At 38.5% G+C, this 21,989-nt stretch overlaps 1 protein-coding gene across 2 annotated transcripts; it reads left to right on the forward strand.

Moving 5' to 3' along the window:
• Positions 1-3,415: 3,415 nt before the first annotated feature.
• On the forward strand, positions 3,416-21,402 carry Pou1f1 (POU class 1 homeobox 1). Of its 2 annotated transcripts, none has more exons than XM_032899408.1 (6): positions 3,416-3,877; positions 6,487-6,558; positions 15,677-15,901; positions 17,856-18,020; positions 18,933-18,993; positions 19,821-21,402. In XM_032899408.1, exons 1-6 carry the CDS (start codon positions 3,736-3,738, stop codon positions 20,029-20,031), a joined length of 876 nt encoding a protein of 291 aa, XP_032755299.1. In that variant the 5' UTR covers positions 3,416-3,735; the 3' UTR covers positions 20,032-21,402. The 2 variants fall into 2 exon arrangements, with proteins under 2 accessions (XP_032755299.1, XP_032755298.1); XM_032899407.1 differs by having other exon boundaries at positions 6,409-6,558; positions 19,821-21,399.
• The last annotated feature ends 587 nt before the right edge of the window (positions 21,403-21,989 follow it).

Here is a 21,989-nt window from a genome sequence, read left to right on the forward strand (position 1 = left end):
GTACCACTTGGTAATACCTTTGAGAATCTAAGGCTCCAATCTGTTGTACAGGAACAGTGTTGGGTCAGGCGCTGTTTCTGGACTGGCTGTAATTTACAGCTATTTTTCTGGATGCTAAGGCATCCTTTATGCTTAAATGCCTGAGGATTTCCTGAGTACACTCATCCGGGAACAAACATAGGTCTCTGTGAGCCATGAATGTGCCCCTTGTCTAACCAGCAGCGCGAGCGTGTAAGACTCTCACACATGAGAACCCATCAGCTTGTAGGTGGTTCTCTTGGCCTAGTTAAAAGCACAAGGATGGCTAATCAACCTAGGATGTTCTGTTGACTATGACAGCAGTGAAAGCTAGAAAAGGGTAAATATGGGATTCTGGGAGGTGCTTATGGCTTGCTCTCTCTTGTTAAAGCTTTCCACATGCCCTGATTCCCTTTTTAAACTAACCTCTTCATGAGGTCTGAAATTAGAATTATGTTATTATTAGAAATTTTAGCTGTTTTAGTTGTTTTAAATAACTGTCACAAAACTTAAATTCAATCACCCCACTTCTCGGGAGTTTGCCACATCTGTGGACATGCTCAATAATCTTGTCTAGGTATAATAAAAGTGCACCGGGGAAAACATTTCCCGCAAACATGTTGATTGTTTACTAAAATGAAAGGCAGAGAGCAATGCAGAGAGAAAAGCCTAAGGGAAACAATGGTGACATTTTAACAGCTCGATAAAAGTCAGCGGGAGTCTGAGATGACTCAGTGATAACAGTCAGGGATGGCACCGTGCCCTTGTATCTCCAGAAGTAAGGAGTCGGGGCAGACACGGGAAGACCTCAGCAGCTTGCTGACAAGGCATTCTGGCCAATCTGTGAGCTCTGGGTTCACCGAAAGACCGGCCTTGAAATGTAATGTGAAGAGAAACTGAGGAAGATCCCTAATATGACCTCTACCCACTACAAAGATGGACTTGTGCCCTGCCCCCCATATCCGTGTTCAAAAACAGACAGACAAACACACACGTCCATATGGTGGAGACATTAAAATTGTCAATCACAGAAACAGTCAGTTTGCTGTGAGGTTTTGGGTCCTAGAACTGTTAGAGTAGTTACATCCATGAAATCTCTCCAGCATGGCTCCCTAAGCCTCACCTTAACAATGACGTCATCAATGTACATGTTAAACCGGAAGGGGGAAGCTGAAAAAGTGTCACCTTACACTGAGAACCGAAGACAACAAGGGAATGCTGGGGTGGGATCAGAGTCTAGAAGAGGTTACTGAGGTAAACGAGAAGCTGTAATGGGGACACATGTTTCCTAGCTTTGCTAAAATTTAATAGTATCATTCTAAATTATGTTTTTGAAAAGATATGTTATGTTTAAAACTACTTTACCAATGAATTATGACTAATATTGCAATTTTGTCATTTTATATCTCATAATTATTAAGAAAGTTTGTATTGCTTGATAGGCAGAGTTTATGGTTCTTCTTTATTAAGCTGGCTGGCTTTAACAGATACATTTTCGTGACTGTATAAAATGACATTAAAATGACTAAGGTTGATTTTTAAATCCTGCTCGCTGTAATACCATTTAGTATAATCTTTTAAATGCATCATTTACCCTCAAAAATCATTTCTAATTTCTTTACTGTAGTCTCTCTATAAGCACATCCAACTGTACTTGCCCTTTTCACATCTGAAAAAAATTATTACCTAAATTCTGAAAGGATGAAATAAATTATTTTGATTACCAAAAGCTTTCTCCTATTAGCGAAGACTAATTGTGCTTCAAATCCAAAATGAAAAATCTATCATCTTTAAAGGCAGTATTTTTCAGACAAAATTTCATATTTAGGCACTTCAATAAAATTTCCTTCAAGATATCTATTTGTTACTAATCAATGTGTTCGAGATTCTTGAAGATGTATCTTGTCAATAATAAGCATAAATTAACTGTGAATTTATCAATTTGAGTTACCTCAAAATGATCAGATACTAATGTAGCTCTCATTTCAGTGCTGTCAGTACTTGCTATTACTTTATTTTCTATATTAGCATATTATACACTCTTTATATAATACCAAAACACTCACTGCTGTGGCTTGGGGATGAAATATCTGCATAGACTGCATCTTTAGCAGGGTATTGCTTTTGGAATTGATGGACACTCTAGGAAGCAGGCCTCGTGAGGTGTGCTCTTGAATGACTTCTTGTAGCCTGGCATTTCATGTCTGTCCCTCTGCTTCCTGTTTTGGTGAGAGTGTACCCTGCTCTGTCACATGCTCTGGCCCCAGTGACATTCTGTCTAAATTTAAACTCCAAGCAACAGAACCAACCTTAGTCCAAGCAACAGAGCCATAGGACCATGGACTGAAACCTCAGAGTAGACATTCTTTATAAGAATTGTACCCTTTGTGTGTATGTCACAGTGACTAAAATCCAACATACCATTCATATATGAAATCACCTGAACTAAAACATCTTTTGGCTGATGATTATCTGGGAATTAACTGTATATGTTTATGCTTTCAGTCTCAAAATGTTGATGTTCCTGTGTATGACGCTTATATCCCACACTAGTTCAACATCTTTAGTAGAGTTTCCCAGAGCCGGGCCTGTGCCTCAGACCAGCTTACTGAGGGTGCATATTATGTCCCTTATAGAGATGGGAGGTCTACATATACCTATAGAAAACATCACTGACTTCTGTCAGCAGTTGGGAATAACTGTTAGTTCTTGATGAGTAAATGGAAATAAAGGGATAGATGATGTCGCTTCTGCTTGTCTTCTCTGCATATTACTCGGCATTATTAAAAGCCTTCCCACTGTATATGTCAAGAAAATGTAAATTAGTTCTCATACTGTTTATTTCAAAAAACACACATCATGGAATTTAAACTCATAACCGACAGCACATGTGTTGTTGTATTTCACCTCCCACGCTTTCCTAAGCGTCAACCTAAACGTTGTATTGCTTTAAAAAGTGATTCCATTAGTGTGTGTGTGTGTGTGTGTGTGTGTGTGTGTGTGTGTGTGTGTGTCACAAGCACCTGATGTGGGCATGAGCTCACATGCCATTTCATGCATGTTGAGGGCAGAGGACAACTGTATGGAGTTAGTTCTCTCCTTCGACCTTTACATGGGCTCCAGGTACAGAACTCACATCCGTCCAGCTGTGTGAACAGCTCCTTGACCACTGGGCCACCTCACAGGCTTTTAAGTGCACCATTTCTTTAAATTATCTAGTATGCATTTCCCTCATTTTATCCTACTTTCAATATCATTTAAGAGTTAGCAAAATGGTAAACATCTCATATCTAAAAGTTTTCTTGTCTTAGAAACCAAAAGACACCTATTTTTCATTGCCACACCATTAGTTTGAGAAACACCTTTTCAAAGTTCTTGACTCTCTCTTAAAGTTCCCACTTATTGACGTCAAATAAAGCTTCTGTTTTTTGCCTTCTCCTCACTTCGTACGTCACAACCAGGTTTCTCCTTGGGCACAGATAGTATTTGGGTAAGAAAGACAGTTCGGGTTAACAAAGCAACACTCCTGGGAAAAAACTATTAACATGTATAAATGGATTTCCTCAGAGTATAAATACTAGCCTGCACCTCCTGGTGCCTCAGAGCCGCCCTGATGTATATATGCAATAGGGAGCCGTGAATCGGCCCTTTGATACAGTAATATAATAAAAGCGGACTGGCAAGCGGTGCGTCTTAGTTCTCTACTCTCTTGTGGGAATGAGTTGCCAACCTTTCACCTCGGCTGATACCTTTATACCTCTGAATTCTGACGCTTCTGCTGCTCTGCCTCTGAGAATGCACCACAGTGCCGCTGAGGGTCTCCCAGCCTCCAACCACGCCACCAACGTGATGTCCACAGGTACTGACCTCCATGGCTGGGCCTACAGCTTTCAGAATGGATGCGATGAATCTTGTTAGTGAATAATCTCTCTTCCATTTCTCCCTTTCAGTTTGCTTTGGTTAAATATTAAGGATGTTGTAAAAGTCCAGTTACCTAAGAATTAAAAATATTAATTATGGAAATCACTTACTGATTTTACTTTAAAACCCAGAAGAACTATTTCCTGCATAAGCAAATAGTGAGTGTATTTTCCACTCCGAAAATGATATTAATAGAAATGTTTATGGATGGAGAACAAAATCAAATATTCTAAGATAGTTTAATGTTAACTCGGTACAACTACTTTATATAAAAATGTATTTCTTTTTAAAATTATATTTGTTCCCTTCTTTAAACAACCATAAACCTTATAAAAATAACTACAAATTTTCCAACTCCAATTGAAGTGAACTTTAATGAATAAAATAATTAAATGCTTTATTAAAATTACATTTTAATAAATTCTTATTAGTAATCATAGCAAACAAAGCAAGAGAATATTTAGAGCTGAGAGAGTTAAACTTTCTCAAGATTGAGTTCTAGGGATAACTTTTTAAATTTGTCTTTACTTAACAATCCAAAATAAAAATTAAACTGGGGATCAAAACACATTATTCAGGCATAAGCAAGTATATGTGTGTTGCGAATACATTTGTATTTTATGCAATGACAATTGGTCTCGAGTTGCTTTACAGATGGCCAGAGCCTTGGACTAAACTTCTTCCATGAAACAATCTGAATTCAACTTTCATTTGTTAAAGTGTTTTACATCACATGAAGTAATGAAGTTTTTTATTTGTAGAAAATATATTTGTACGTTTGTGTTAATATTATTGTGTAAAACAATTAAGCAACCTTTTAAGATAACTAGAACATTAATCACCCATCATTGACTGGATTTGAAATAATGAAGAGGTTAAATATTTGGACTCAGGCAACATCACTTATCTATTAAAGATTACCATAGTTTAGTTTAAAAGGTGATTGGGGGAGTATACTGAATCATGTAAGATGAAAAAGGTAATAATTTAAATGATTATATTTAATAATATATTTTATAAACTGAGAATTAGGACAATGATATTTTGTTTCTTTAAATATAGGAAAATAATTGATTGGCAGCAATGTAAAATTTAAGATTGAAATAATGATATAACAAAATGATCTAACTTGAAGTTTTTTTTATTTATTTAAAAATGTTCAACAATGCACTTAATAAATTAGCCTACATTTTATTGAACTTTCTAAAATAAAACAAAACAAACATCAAGTAACTTTCACGAATTCAATAAATACAAAACAGTCTACAAAACTTCCTTTAAATGATTTTTAAATAATTTATAATTTCCTATAAAATCATAGCTATTAACATATCTAATTAAGTAAGGAATTATAGTTATTTTAATGAAAGCCTTGGGTATTAAATGTGTTTAAGATTCATTGAATTTTGGAAATGAATGGTGAAATTGTTCTGTGTTACCATTACATGGTAAAATTATTTCGTGTTGTTCAATATCGGTTACAAGCTGGAAATTTATGCAGATATTTACAAATAATATTATGTATATTTAGACAAAATACATTTGTTCCATGAAAAGGCATGTCATTAACCTCTACACCACTTGTTACTATTCTCAAATACTCCTAGTCATGTACTCTTATGCTATTTATCCAAAAACATTTGTTATGCTTATTATAATAACCTACCTATAATATTAATGTACTATACTACATTATATTATTATATTTAGGGTTAGAGAGAAAAGTGAGTAAGCAAGTCCACAGTGAAACTTTTTCTGGTAGATGTTTTGGTGAAAAACCTTGTTGAAATGTGTTTAAAGCTTCCTACACATTTTATAATTCATATCTTATTAAATGCACATTAATTTTAGGAATTATTAATGAGATTATGAGGTTCAGCAATAAAGAAAATTTTTTGGACTGGCTATCAATTGTGAGCATACAGAACACCTACAAGCCACGGTTTCAATACCAACATTATTGCAGTAGACACTTTCACAGGGTCTTCGTGAAACCCTGAAAACCGCAGTCCTTTTAGGATTGTATTTAAACAAGAAGATATTTACTTATTATCTCTTTAGTAGACGAAGTTGTAAAGAAAATGAGCAGATTTATCTGCTATGACAATTCAAGAGCGAATTACGTAGTCACTTTTTCAGAGACAAGCTCCTGACTATACTGTAATACATACGATGTCCAGAGGACTTTCCAATGACTGTGGTATAATATCTACCCTATATGGAATCTGCAGGAATATTACAGTCCACCATCCTCTCATTTCTCCTCATGAGATACTTATAGCCACAACATAGGTCACACTGCAATCTAGTTTGATGACTTAGGATTTCATCACTTAAGACAACCCTTGGTTGATTTTATTTGCTTATTCAAAAACTCTCAGTGAAGAAAATACAATTTTAAAATCATGTAGATGTGTAATCTTGAAATGAGTAGAATGTGTCTTGAACCCTCATACATTTTCTTACCAGTCCCGTCTATTTTGTCTTTGATCCAAACTCCTAAATGTTTGCACACATATTTCTCGATGACCACGATGGGAAATACAGCGACAGGACTTCATTATTCTGTGCCTTCCTGTCATTATGGAAACCAGCCATCCACCTACGGAGTGATGGCAGGTAAGAAACATTACCTTTACGTGTAGTATCATTGGGGGAAACGGTGTTGAGTTTCCCGGGCCAGAGAGACTGGAGGGAAGACTGTGATGTGAAATTCTGATCTTACAGCGTGAACGTTGGTGGTAGATCTGTCACTGTCTGGAGTGTCTCCACCTGGTGTTCAATAAAGCATGAGGCTCTAAGAAATACCATGACCCCGATGGCCCTGTTCTCCACAGTTCTCCACTCCTGTTCCTGAACTTTGCACGAGCTTTATATGGTTTTGCTGTTATTTTTTGTTCTTCCTCTTTCTTTTTTTAAATTTTAATTATGTTAAACTGCTAGTTACCACTTGTTACTGCCCTTATGGGATTCCCTGCAGCAATTCTATACTGGCTAGTAGACTCCTGTGATCACTTACATTTAAATGAAAGTTAATTGACATTAGAATTTAAACTTCAGTTTCTTGGCTAAATTGGTTTTGATGCCAGTCACCAATAGTCTTGTGAGTCTAGTGGCTATTCCATCAGTCACCAGTTTACAGAACACTGGCTTTGTCAGTGTACTGCTTTTTTGTGTAATTGATAAAGATAAATATAAAATAGAAATTGAAGGCTTAGCCTGACATTCAGAGACATTAGCAATGGGTATTTCAGGATTTGGCGGTCCTGGCCTGCTTCTGAGTCTTTACTGAGGTAGGCGATGTGACACACATTTCAGGAGAAGTGAGCCATACCTCTTTCAAGCATAATTCTGGCACACCGGTATCGTCTGTGTACACACATTCGCAGAACGGCTGTCTACAATTGGGACCACCTGCCCTGCGAGTTCCACTCATGCACAAATCAATACTTAATCTCAGGGCATGGCCAAAGACAGCATTTTACTGGGTTAAATGAACATGGATTGCTGTTCACAGAGTTTTACTCGTTAGCTTGTGCTCAAGGAGATACTTTAGTGGTCTGTATTTGTTGTTACGGCAGCAAAATAACTCTCATCAGAGAGAAATCAAGACCAAGACAGAAGATAGTGTGGAAAGTGAAGCGGAGACAGACAGACAGTGGAGATTTTGGAGAAAAAGGTCAAATATGCAAGCAATCTTTGGAGCTGACTTATGTTTGTCCTCCAAGTAAACAATTACACACAGAGAAACATAGAGGTGTGCTTAGAATTTTGAAATAAAAACGGAACAAATAATTTAATTCATTAATCAAGATTTCCTCCATAAAACATTAAGATTTTTAAAATAAAACATTCTTTACATTTTGTTAAACACCATTCTAAGTACATTGGCATTTAAACTGTTATTGTAAAATGGAGGCTGGTATTCATTCTTTTAAAAAAATGTTTTATTTAAAATCTTTTTCTATTAACCCTTTTCAGAGGAGAAGGGGATGGGAGGATGTGGAGAGGAGAGGTGAGGGGGGTTCTGAGAAGGGAGGGGAGTTGATACTGCTATGTAAAGTAAATTGATTAATTAATGAAAAATGTTTTACATAATAAATTCTGTTCCTATTCTTTTCCTCTTTTTCAACTCTCTGTCCTACCCATCAACATTAAAGACTGTGTTCTTAGTTATTGCCTATCAATACTTTTTTCTTTCAAAAAATGCATTCTTTCTTATTTTACCTGCATAGTGCTTTGTTTGCATGTCTGTAGGTGCATCATTTGCACACATTGCTCACAGAGGCCTGGGAAGGCTCTCATCTGCCCTGGATCTGGAGTTAGACGGTTGTAAGTATGGGTGAGGGGCTGGGAATAAGGAAGAAGTTCTCTAGCTCTCAAGCAGCAGCCAGTGCTCTGAACCCCTGAGCTGTCTCTCCAACCTGGTTTTTCTTTTTAACGTTTAGGGAATATCTAAAGCCAAGACTTTTTCCTTTTAAAATTCATCACTTACATGCAATTTAATTAATCAGTATTCCTAAAAAAAAAAGAACAACTTCCACGTTGATTATCAATATTTGCTATGAATTAGTAAAATATGTTCAAATAGCTGTCGGAGATGGGAGTTGAATGCAATCTTTAGCCTTCACAGAATCTTGAGGATCTAAATAAGAGGTAACAGGCACATGGTCAGAGGCCGCGCTCTGCTGGAGGGAAGTTCTGTCACAGTGATTACCAGGAATCCCTGCATACCTTTAGTTTCTATATTTCCTCAAGAGAGGTGGCATTTGCCCTTTGACTTGAGTTAGCATGAAAATCAAACCAACCAACTGCCCACCCCCCACACTTATACACACACACACACACACACACACACACACACACACACACATACACACACACGCGCGTGCACACACACTCACGGTTATACACATACACACCAGTCAAAGAGTAGGGGCTAATGATGTCTTGCCCTAATTCCTTTGGGTAACATCTCCCTTGTACTGAATCAATGTGGTCCACGGTTGTCTAGAGAGTTTATAGTTACCTTCAGAGTCCTATAATGTATTCCAAATTAGTAATGGGGCCAGGGTCCCATTAAGACACAGCTGACAGCACTCCACATACCTTTTCCATTTCCCGACATCCTGATCTTAATATAGTCAAATAGAAAGGACCTGAGAAAGACTCTACCAAAGTCTGGTTAGTGACATCATAAACACAATTGTAATACCAAGATTTAGAGGCATCATTGTAGCCTTCAAATTAAATTATATTTTGTCACTAAAATGAAACCTCACCATGGTACAGAGAGACTATATTTGAATATTTCTAGGAGAGATGTCATTAAAATATTATATGCTTTATAATTTGTCAGCCGGTCTGGTTCTTGACATATATTCCACATTAGCATGCACTTCGTGGCAGATTAAATCTTAGCCAATCTGAATTTCTTCTGCTTTCATTCCCAGGGAAGCTGCACAAAGTGAGTCATAAAATACAGCCATTCAAAAAATGAGGCACAAAAGGTATATAAAAAGACAATAGAAATGTAGCTGTGTCATTTGGATTTTCTGAAATGTCAGTCACTCCCTCAAAATCTACAGAAGCATCTTATGGGCAGGCTGGGTATCTTACAGTCTGTGAGGGGAAGCTACCCAAATTACTGTTTCAAAGGGCGTAGAGTTGTTTTAATATGGCTATTATATTACTCTGATGCATTCATTTTAGGGTTTTGTTAAGTTAACTCACTGGAAGGGACAAGCTACAGAGATTTTTTTTTCCAGGTTGATGTGGAAGATTTAAATCTTGAGATGAATTTCCTGTAGCCCCCAATCTAGGCACCGGTGAACTAGGGAATTATTGGCTGGAAAAGAAAACAGCGAAAGGCTGCACTGCTAACTAATGAGGCTGCCCAGGTGCAGTAGATTTGCATCAACTCAGCATTATTCTTTTGCTCTCCTCAGATAGGTTTGTGGCCATTTACTTCTTCCTCTCTACTCCTGAGTATTTAGATATAACGTCATTAGTCTTCAGTACAAATCACATGAGGGAATTACAAATGTTCCTCGAAATCTCTGCTTAAAAATACAAAAATGAAGCAAACCACCAGCAAAAATACAAAACAAAACAAACAAAAAAACACCAAACAAACAAAAGAAACAAACAAAACTACCAAACAAAACAACAACAAAAACAAACAAACAAACAAACACACCTCAACATTCGGATTCCTGGGTCTCTGCGTTTGCTTCCATTTGTTCTTGGTGTCTAAAGCAGACTGTAGGGTAGGGAACATGCATAAGAGCTTCCACCATCTCAGAGAAACTAAGCATGCCAGCTCCATGGCAAAGAACAAGAGCAAGAAACCAATGTGGTCGTGTGGCACGGCAGCTAAGCCTCCTTAGAAATGGAAGGCAAGCCCTTGTTTTAAAAGTACATTTTGAGAGGAAAGAAAAAGAAAAAAAAATTCCGAGAGTGAAACGAAATCATAGAAATCTTCTCATTCATTCTTCGTATTTTTCTCTTTAATTTCTTTTTTTTAATCTCCCCTTTCTCCCTCTCCTTCTCTCTTCTCTGTTATTCTTCCTGTTTTTCTTTTCTGTTATCCCAAGATGATAGGGTTGCCCAGGGAAGAGTCATTCTGAAGATTGCTGGCCATTCCTCTGGAAAGGCTTTCTAGAGGCACTGTGGTGCCTTTGCCTTCTAGATGATTCACAGCCCCTTCTACAATGAGCAAGATTATAAACACCCTAAGTCTCTCTGCTCCAGTACCCCACTGTACTGTGGCGAGACCGTGGTTCTGGGCACGTGGGCATGGTGGTGTGCCAGTTAAACTTACTTTGTGAAACAATAGGTGAGTAGTCTCTTACATACAATATGTGCAGTCTTCAAAGAAAGGAGGATCAAATTCGAACATATGATTTGCTTGTAACATGTGTGTAAAAAGGGCAGAATGAGGGGAAATGTTTAAATATTTGTTCCGGTGCACAGTTACAGTGCAGGCATGCATTGTTGCATCCTTTTTTTTTTTTTTAATTATCTTCAATCTTTTTTTACAGTCCAGTCATTAGCCTCCTCCAGGTCCACCCACCAACAGTTCCACATCCCATACCTCCTTCCCTGTCTCCAAGAGGATGTCCCTCCCTACCCCCCACCACCCCACTAGACCTCCCCACTCCCTGGGGCCTCGAGTCTCTTGAGGGTTAGGTGCATCTTCTCTCACTGAGGCCAGACCAGGGAGTCCTCTGCTGTATATGGGGGTGGGTGTATGCTACCTCGTTTGTGATCCAGTGTCTGAGAGATCTCTGGGGTTCAGATTAATTGAGACTGCTGGTCCTCCTACAGGGTCACCCTCCTCCTCAGCTTCTTCCAACTTCTTTCTAAATTTAACCACAGAGGTCACCAGCATCTGTCCATTGGTTGGAAGTAAGTATCTGCATCTGACTCTTTTAGCTGCTTGTTGGACCTCTTACCACCACCATGCTAAGCTCCTGTCTGAAAGCACACCATAGCATCAGTAATAGTGTCAGGTCTTTTAGCCTCCCCTTGAGCTGGATCCCAATTTGGGCTGATCCCTGGACCTCTTTTCTTTCAGTTTCTTCTCCATTTTTGTCCCTGCATTTTTTTTCTCCATCTTTATTAAATTGGGATTTCTTATTTACATTTCAATTGTTATTACCTTTCCCAGTTTCCAGGCCAACATCCCCCTAACCCCTTCCCCTCCCCTTCTATATGGGTGTTCCCCTCCCTATCCTCCCCCCATTACCGCCCTCCCCACAACAATCACGTTCACCGGGGCTTCAGTCTTGGCAGGACCAAAGGCTTCCCCTTCCACTGGTGCTCTTACTACGATATTCATTGCTACCTATGAGGTCAGAGTCCAGGGTCAGTCCATGTATAGTCTTTGGGTAGTGGCTTAGTCCCTGGAAGCTCTGGTTGGTTGGCATTGTTGTTCATATGGGGCCTCAAGCCCCTTCAAGCTCTTCCAGTCCTTTCTCTAATTCCTTCAGCGGGGGTCCCATTCTCAGTTCAGTGGTTTAATGATGGCATTCGCCTATGTATTTACTGTATTCAGGCTGTGTCTCACAGGAGAGAGCTACATCTGGTTCCTGTCAGCCTGCACTTCTTTGCTTCATCCATCTTATCTAGTTTGGTGGCTGTATATGTATGGGCCACATGTGGGGCAGGCTCTGAATGGGTGTTCCTTCAGCCTCTGTTCTAAACTTTGTCCCCCTATCCCCTCCCAAGGGTATTCTTGTTCCCCTTTTAAAGAAGGAGTGAAGCATTCACATTTTGGTCATCCTTCTTGAGTTTCATGTGTTCTGTGCATCTAGGGTAATTTGAGCATTTGGGCTAATATCCACTTATCAATGAGTGCATACCATGTGTGTTTTTCTGTGATTGGGTAACCTCACTCAGGATGATATTTTCCAGTTCCATCCATTTGCCTATGAATTTCATAAAGTCATTGTTTTTGATAGCTGAGTAGTATTCCATTGTGTAGATATACCACATTTTCTGTGTCCATCCCTCTGTTGAAGGGCATCTGGGTTCTTTCCTGCTTCTGGCTATTATAAATAAGGCTGCTATGAACATAGTGGAGCATGTGTCTTTGTTATATGTTGGGGCATCTTTTGGGTATATGCCCAAGAGAGGTATAGCTGGCTGCATTTCTTTTAGACAGGAACAATTCTGGGTCAGACTATGGGATGGCAAACCCATGTCTTCACTTGATGCCCTGTCTTTATACTTGAGGTGGACTCTACAAGTTCCTTCTCCCCACTATAGGATGCTTCATCTAAGGTCCCTTTCTTTGAGTCCTGAGCATCTCTCACCTTCTCTTGTTTGTTCTTTTAAGGCTGCAGGTCCTTAACCTGAGGTGCTGTCAACTAGCCACATGCAGGTGAGCAACTTGCTCAATGGTGTGAAGGGCTGAGTCAGTATGTTACAGGGCAACCTCTACCTGTGTCCCCTATGCCTGCTTTGAAAGATTCATCTATCTTCTGACATGTGCACCACACATAAAGACATACAGAACAGCTCAGAGAGGCCAAGGTGGATCCGTATACGTCATGAAAACCTAAGGGAGTATGGCGAGGGCTCTGGCATTTCCAAGCTTGCACATGGGTCCTTGTCCAGGCTAATTACAGTGTTGCTTTAGCAATGTTTTGAGGAACATTTTTGAGATTTCTGCTGTGTGGGCTTACTGCCTTCTTCAGTAATCTGGGCTTGAAGGGATTTGAAAAAGACTGTGTTACTTATACGGTCCCATCACTCCGCATGTTCACAGACAGTAGGAATCAAACTCTGTCTGAACTGTATTGATAATTGCCATGATGAATCGCTAAGAAAGGCTGGTTCTATGAAAGCGGTGGCCCTAAGGGTATATTGAGGGATACTTTATGTAATGAAAAAAAAAAAAACTATGTTTCACATATTGTCTTTCCTCTTATTATGCTTACTACACCTAGGAACTTGGTATTTTCTGCTCGTTTTTCACTGACTCCACTCTAATGTGGTTTCATGTTGGATTTCTGAGAATATCTGTAATAAGTAAACTGCTCTTGAATTATCCGGGAGTGCCATGCTCTCAGGTGCTTTCTGAATCATTATAGATCTGAAGAGTTTGTATAGAGGCAGCCAAACATTCCGGAAATCTTTGAAAGAAAGTTGCATGATTTACCTGAGTACAGAAGTTTGGAGAATAACGTAGCATCTGTTCTAAGTTAGTGGAATTCAGTTCGTGTGACTACTGTGTACTTAAGACAGCTCCTAATCTGAAGGGAAGTTACTGATTACTTTATAAGAGACCTCCTAAATTGGAATCAGTGGGGAAGATATATATCCCGTCCTTCCTAACTCATTTAGTTTTATATAGAAAAGGAGGCTGACTAGCATGAAATTGACACTTTTAAATGGACCTATGGTACCTCAGGACTGCGTGGGCTCAAAGAATTGAAAATAATGGCCAGGATTCTTTACAATCAGATCGTGGAGCATCATTCTTATTGAAAGATAACCAGAAATCTACTTTACTGGATAATTTGCATTTATAAAAGCAGAGGCAGAGTACATTTTTAGCAAGAAAAATAGTTTCTCTCTTGGGGTGGAGAGATGGCTCAGTGGTTAATAGCATTTGCTGTTCTTGTAAAGGACCAAAGAATGGTTTCCAGAACTCGCATGGTGGTTCACAACCATCTCTGACCCCAGTTCCAGAGGAGCCAACGCTCTCTGCTGGCATCCACAGGTGTGGATACATGTAGTACATGTGAATAAGCACACACACACACACACACACACACACACACACACAAATCTAAAGAGAAAAGGATAGTTTCTCTTAACCTTTTATCACACCTGTGGAGTATCTGAGTTTACTTCATGCTATTTCATTTAAACTCTTAAAATTGACATGTTTAATTTTCATTAGAAAAAATAATGTATTCTATTGGATAGAGATGAATTTTACTATTTCTTATATAAACAAGCTAATAACTTGCTGACTTACACTACTATTTATTATTAAATATTTATATATTGTTGGAAGCTTTATGTATTATATTATTACTAATTGCTTTAATTTATGGGTGAAGTTGAGGGCTATTAATTTTTTAATATGTTTCTGAGAATAAATATTGTATGTAATCAATGAAAGTTGCTATTAAGTATTATTTATACTCAGGAGACTAATCAATTACTCAGATTTTTGTGATACATGACATTTAAAATGAACAGAAGTGAAATCCTCAATAATAAAAATAGTAATTGGTCAATGAAGAAAAGGTGAAACAAAATATGATGAAAGTTTTTTTTGTGTGCCATCCTGACATTAAGATCCTGAACTGAGGTCTAATCTAATTTTCAAATGAACACTGAAACCTGTAAAATGTCCAGAGTATTCCTCTTTACTAGGACATACTGCAACAAAGTCAAGCCAACACTGCAAACTACAGATAATTCCCTTTTGGGTCTAGAATTATCCCCTCCTTTGGATTTTATGTTTGCTTTTCTTTACATAATTACGAAAAAAGAAACTGATTCCATCGTAGTATCTACTTTTTAAAAAAGCTTTTCACAAAATTTTATAGAGCTTCTAAGCTTACCTTTTGTTTCTCTGACTCATGAAATCAGCTTAAAAAATAAGTTTATCTGTCTTTGTTGTGTTTAAAAATCATGCTCATTTTCACTCTGAAGTTAAGCATTTACGATCAAACCAGTAATATTTGTAGTACTTTAAGGTTAGTTTCCCAGTTATAAGAATTTATCTGTGTAGTATGCAGTCCAACTATGTCTTTTCTTGACTGTAGCCACTTACTAACTTAAGAGGACAGAGATCAGTGCACGCTATCTGGTTAGCCACGTGTCAGAATCTCAGGACTGCATATTGTTTTACAAGAAAATGGAATCTTATACACTCAGCTATTTAAGATCTTTCTCCTCCTTTGACATTAACTTTGGCTTTGTTCTTCAGGGAAAGGCGGAAGGTAATTTCATTCCACCTACTCTGGCTTCTACTTTAGGAGACTGAGCTTAAGGTAACTTGTAAAAGCTAAGACCGAATCAGTGTGGCAACACAAGTGATCGGAGTATCTGGGAGAATGAGGGATCAGAGTTACCAAGCTCATGGGCAGCCTGGGCCCTACCTTCAGACGCAAACTCAGAATTGTTGTCAAGAGCACTGGGATCGAACACAGTGTTGTTTGTATAAACAGACATAATTTCTAACCATCCTTTCCTCTCTCTTTATCCACAGGCACTTTAACCCCTTGTCTTTACAAGTTTCCAGACCACACCCTGAGTCACGGGTTTCCTCCCCTGCACCAGCCTCTGCTGGCAGAGGACCCAACAGCCTCTGAATTTAAGCAGGAACTCAGGCGGAAAAGTAAATTGGTGGAAGAGCCAATAGACATGGACTCCCCGGAAATCCGAGAACTGGAGCAGTTTGCCAACGAATTTAAAGTGAGAAGAATTAAGTTAGGTACGCCTTTGTTGACTGTGACAGATCAAACAATTTCATCTGCAAATCCTTACTCTAGTTACTGTGAATTATGTTCTACTTTGCTTCAAAGCTCGAGCCATTTCTCATTCCCTATCTCTCCTGTGCACTTAATCTAGTCCAACTGGGACAACTAAAACAAACAAATTCTTAACAAGATAAAAGCACTGATTTTTAAGTTAATCTTACTTCCTAAAATTTAGCATACCTCATGATTAGCTTTAAAGTGCTCCTTTTATTTAATATCTCCTTGAACAAGGAGATACTTAGTTCATAGGATCTGAAATGATGAAATACTCTAAATGACGTTACACTGTCGTCGTCGTCGTCTTCTTCTTCTTCTTCTTCTTCTTCTTCTTCTTCTCCTCCTTCTCCTCCCCCTTCCCCTCCTCCCCCTCCCCCTCCTCCCCCCCCCCTCCTCCCCCCCCTCCCTCCTCCTCCTCCTCCTCCTCTTCCTCTTTCCTTTTCACTTGGGCTAGGTTCTCAGGTACCTTTCTAGAGATATCTTAAACCTCTATAAGTAACTGCCTATATTCTTTTGTGCATGCATATTTTGGAGCACATTTTAAGAGCTCACTTGGGGTGTATCTATTAACTGCCAGCTTATAAATATAAATACACTAGTTTATTTAACTTGGCCTTTTACATCCTTTTAATCTCTTAGTAATAAAAACAATCTCACACTTGGTGACTCTATAAATGCATTTGTGCACTATATGAACTGTGAGAATAGAACATGTTAGTGCCAAATCATTGATTAAACAGTGACATGTTTAATAGACACTGTCACACTCCTCTTTACTGGATTTCACCACTACAAACACCTCCTCTGTTTTCAGCCCAGGGCAAATGACAAGACAGAACTAAGTAAAAAACACTGAAGGATCAGTGGGATCTTTTGAATCCTAAAAGGCAGTGACGCTGTAGTGTGGTTTCACTCAAAATGTTAAATTTCACTTTAAATTAAATTGTTATTTGTTCCCGTTCGGTAACCATTTGTAGTTCTTTTTCTCTGAACTGCCTATTCAAAGTCGCTTTTTATTTCTACTGAAAAGTATTTTTAAAATACAATAATCACGACAATTACTTGTGGTTCAAATTCATGAAAAAATGTATTTTTTAATAGGTTGGAATGATAGGTCAATCCTCTGAACTTGTGGTAATTTATAGTGACATCCACTGATGCATATTGTAAGCCATCATATTATACATAGAGGTATATAGCCATAGGCCCGACATAAGATGTAATGATGACATGGGGAAAAACAGCAGGAGGTGCCATTATCACACTTATTTCCAGTCCTGCTTATATCCTTATGGATGCTTAAACTTGTGTGTTGATGGCTTATTAAACTTTATAGTCTAGAACTCTTTGTGGCAATCGATAAGGACCTTTTGTTGGGGGACAGATGTATTACCAAGTATTATAGTAAATGCATGGAGTTATGCATAAAAATGTGAGACCATAGACAGCCTTCATGAATGACATGTTTGAAGGTGAAGTAAGCCTCAGTCTTAGTTTTATTTTGGGTAACAATATATTGTTGAGATTTTTATTCTTATATAAAACCATATTTGGTCTATCACTGTGCATTTTGCCAAATCGATAGGTCAAATATTTTGAGCAGGTGTCATATTTGATAATCATAAAAACATCTGGAATTTCTAGGATCATTATAAAGTGTTAGGTCATACTCATGACTGTTCAGTGTTACTGTCATGTGCACACATGAGTCCCTTTCACCTGAACAGTGATGCACTAACCGGAAGGCACAGATTTATGGACTTTGCAAATCCATTCTAAATCTAGATGAGTCTAAATTGTCAAACAAAAGAAGTTTTAGAGAGCAATTCACAAAGATCCAACGTGTGTGATAATGGACCCCCGCTGATCTTCCTGTTGAAGTTGGAGCTAATGTCTCTTCCCCTCTCACAGGATACACCCAGACAAACGTGGGCGAAGCTCTGGCTGCCGTCCACGGCTCCGAATTCAGTCAAACAACCATCTGTCGATTTGAAAACTTGCAGCTCAGTTTCAAAAATGCTTGCAAACTGAAAGCAATTTTATCCAAGTGGCTGGAGGAAGCTGAGCAGGTTGGAGGTACTGAAGCAACTTCCTCAGCCTGTGCTGTGGTGTGGCCACTAACAACCCACTAGGGTGACAGAATGCATGCTCACGCAGGGAGTTCAAAGACTTCTTAACCCTTTCAAATGAAAACTAAATGTCTTGGTGAATAGGGAGAAAACAATGTAGTATAAGTATAGAAATAAATGCATGGATCCTGCATGGGAAGCTTCCTAATTAATGAGGCCCCAGCACCAAGTGCTAAATATTATTTAACGTTTACATGTTTGTTATCTTGGAGTAACTTAAAGGGACTGCTTTTACAACCTGTTATTAGTGATCACACCAGTCTGCTGAATAAAGATCATCAAAAAAGCTACACACACACACACACACACACACACACACACACACACACACACAATTTTACTTGTCCTAGTGGCAAGGCTTGGGAAAGAATGGGACTTGGGGCCTGGATAGATAGATTGGGTACCCAGAGCATAAGGGCTCCTGCAGAGGATTTGAGGTCAATTCCTAGCACCTACATCCTGCAACTCATACTACCTAAAACCCAGCTCCTGATGCCCTCTTCTGGCTTCACAGAACCTGACTCCTATGCCCACACACACACACACACACACACACACACACACACACACACACACACACACACACACACAAAGACTGGATACATTTACAAACTTACAATGAGTATTCTAACAGGCAGTGAAGGGAGGGTTTATAGAAGAATTATCTTTGTGACATCTACATTTATTTTGCTTTAATCCTTTTTCCCCTGTGCAATGTAATAGAAAACGACCTACATTGCAAATATTTAAGACAGAAAGGCAGAGTAACTATAGTTTGCATGGCATTATTTGGAAAAAATTGAAACCAAAGAATGATAGTTTAAACTTACTGTATTATTCTGTCCTTTCCACATTTCAGCTTTGTACAATGAAAAAGTGGGAGCAAACGAAAGGAAGAGGAAACGGAGGACAACTATCAGGTATTTCTCTGATATCCTACATCTACTAGAGAACAATAAAAAATGTGTTCACACAGAGCCAGTGTTTAAGTATAAGAGCAGTAATTATGGGGTGAATATATATGATTGAAAAATGTTTTTAAAGATTAAATTTATGAGAAACGAAGATGGTATTTTTTAAACATTTGAAGGGCGAATATGTATTGTGTGATTCATTGTTTAGAGAGACATTTTGGTTAAAACTGGAAACCAAGGAATTCACTGCTGTCCTTGGAGATACAAGTCCTTGCTCTGCCAGTGCAGTATCTGAACTAAAAAAACCAAAAGGAGACATCAGAGTGTCTCGAGCTCAAGGTGTCACGTGACTTCTTTCATCTCAACATGAAGCATAATTTTTCGTGATGTTTTGGTTCTGGAAGGTCCTAGTAGGAAACAGTAAAAGGATCGTCTAGGGTAGTTGTCAATTATCCATTTCCTGTATTATAAATAATGGGGATGACTGAGGCAGGAGAGGAGCAGGCACGGGGAGTTGCGTTTTGAAAGGCTCACAATGTCTTTTCTTTGTCAAGAACTTGGTGCCCCCTTGTGGCATAAGGTGAAACAGCGAGAAATTGGGTTCCCAAGTTTGTGCCTGTGATTTTGGTAAGGCTATCTAGAGTAAGGGTGCCTCTGTCTTATTCATAGGCATATATTTGGCTTTCACGTGTGCTTTTAGAATCTTTAAATTACTTCTTCGTGGTAATATTTAGAGAGTTAAACTTCATCTTATTCTTCCAAGAGCTTCCTTGAAAGAAACATACATAATTTTATCCCAACTCCTCCCCTCACCCTCCACACCCCTCCCCCAGTATCGCCGCTAAGGATGCTTTGGAGAGACACTTTGGAGAGCACAGCAAACCTTCTTCGCAGGAGATCATGCGGATGGCTGAAGAATTGAATCTCGAGAAAGAAGTAGTAAGAGTGTGGTTTTGCAACCGAAGGCAGAGAGAAAAACGGGTGAAAACGAGTCTCAATCAAAGTCTGTTCTCTATTTCAAAGGAGCATCTTGAGTGCAGATAAGACTTGCCTGTGGTAGCCATGTGTGGTAGCCTTTCCATTCCTTTCTGATTTCAAGAAAAATCAGAAGTTACTTAGCTTCATAAACTAGATGAAATCAGCAACTCCTGCAATTTTTGTTTCACTTTCTTCTTTCTTTCCTTTTTAGATCCAATGATTTAAAACAAGACGTTTTATTTAGTTGTTCTCAGAATTCATAGCATTCCCTTTACTCCTAAATCATCACCAGGAATGCTCACAATACTTCTCCCAATTCTGTCTTTATACCTAATACACAGAGAGGTGGGGATAACTGGGAGAGAAGCCATCATATATGTGAATATTTTGAGTTTAAATTTACCTTTTGTAAGTCGATTTATTGTTCTTTAAATTTTAATCAGTAAGGACAAATATTTAACCCGACTATTAACCAGGGATGGCTCAAGTTGATAATCTATTGACTTGGCCAGAGAGATGTCTCAGTGGTTAAGAGCATCTGTTGCTCTTCCAGAGGATGTGGGCTCCATCACCTACACAGCTCACAACTGTCTGTCACACTATTTCCAGAGGAAATCCAAGGAGTCTCCTGGGTTCCATTGACACTCGGCCTGAAAATGGAGCACAGGCATACATGTAGACAAAATACTCATACACATACAATAAAAATAATAAATCTATAAACAAAAAGAAAGTATATTGGTTTATACTCAGTATGCCCCTAGCACTATGTTTTGTTTTGTTTTGTTTTGTTTTGGAGTAAGGTTTGACGATCCAGAGGTGACTAGAGACAACTAAGAATTTAATTAATTGCCTTCAGAAATAATCTTCAGTCAGAATCTATTGATATCTTTGACATTAACACTTAGGACGTGTTTTTTGAACAATTTGTAGGAGCATTTAGGCATGACATCTGGGCATATTCTTTTATACACATTAGCTTTCTGAGGCTCTGCTACAGAAAACATGTGAGCTGCAAGCTAAACTTGCTGACACAACAATCCTTCCGTTTTGGCTTTGTTTTGTTTTGTTTGGTAGTGAGTTCAATCCTGAGCACAAGTGAAATTTAAAAATGAAAAATATGGTTTCGGGATCCCCAACCTATATCATAAATCTGTGTGGAAGCTGCACTAGGGCGAGGCTACATGGCCTACTTGCTGTTGTGTTTCCAGTGATTGAAAAAGCACTCGCTCCTAGTAGGTATGTATAGACCATGCTAAAGGAATGGGCCCAATGGTGGACAACCGCTACAAATATGAAGGGTACCAGGCAACCTGAAAAATCTAACTTGTTTTTGAAGTCTCATTGTAGAAACTCACCTGAGGTTCCTTAACAATGTGTCAATTTTGGTCTCACTAGTCACATTTTGATTTATTAATAAAAATTGGAAATATGGAAGATGTTTATTGAATCTCTAAAAATGAACTCCTTCGAAACTTGTAAAGAGGAACAACATATAAAATGATGCAAACGAAATAGCAACTTTGGCATTTTTCAATGTCAATTCACCTGCAATATTCATCTAACGCATTCTGTATAACACGAATTGAGCTTAGATGAGAACTTATCAGCTGGGAATGCTTACTAAATAAATTATTCTATTCAGTGTCTTATTTTTTACACTGTCAAACAGCACTGAAGCTGGGCCTGGTAACAGCAAACTTGTAATCCCCGTGGTTCTCAGGATCATCCTGGATCACAAACTCAAAGTTTGCTTAGTTACAAAGTGAACTCAACTCAGTGAGACTCTATCTCAAAATAAAACTAGGCCGGGGGGCCCACTCAGTTTAGTAACAGAGATACTTTCCAGGCAATGCAAACGGAGGCACAGGTGCAGTATCTAACGCGTTGGATACAATTCAAGAATTTCACATGGCTGTCTTTCCTATGCAAACATCTCTGGATAACTATGTTTAAACTGCTTAAAACACACATTAGTTTGCAAACTAACTGTATCATATATATATATATATATATATATATAT

Source organism: Rattus rattus, chromosome 4, assembly GCF_011064425.1.
Source record: "Rattus rattus isolate New Zealand chromosome 4, Rrattus_CSIRO_v1, whole genome shotgun sequence".
Taxonomy (NCBI): Eukaryota; Metazoa; Chordata; class Mammalia; order Rodentia; family Muridae; genus Rattus; species Rattus rattus.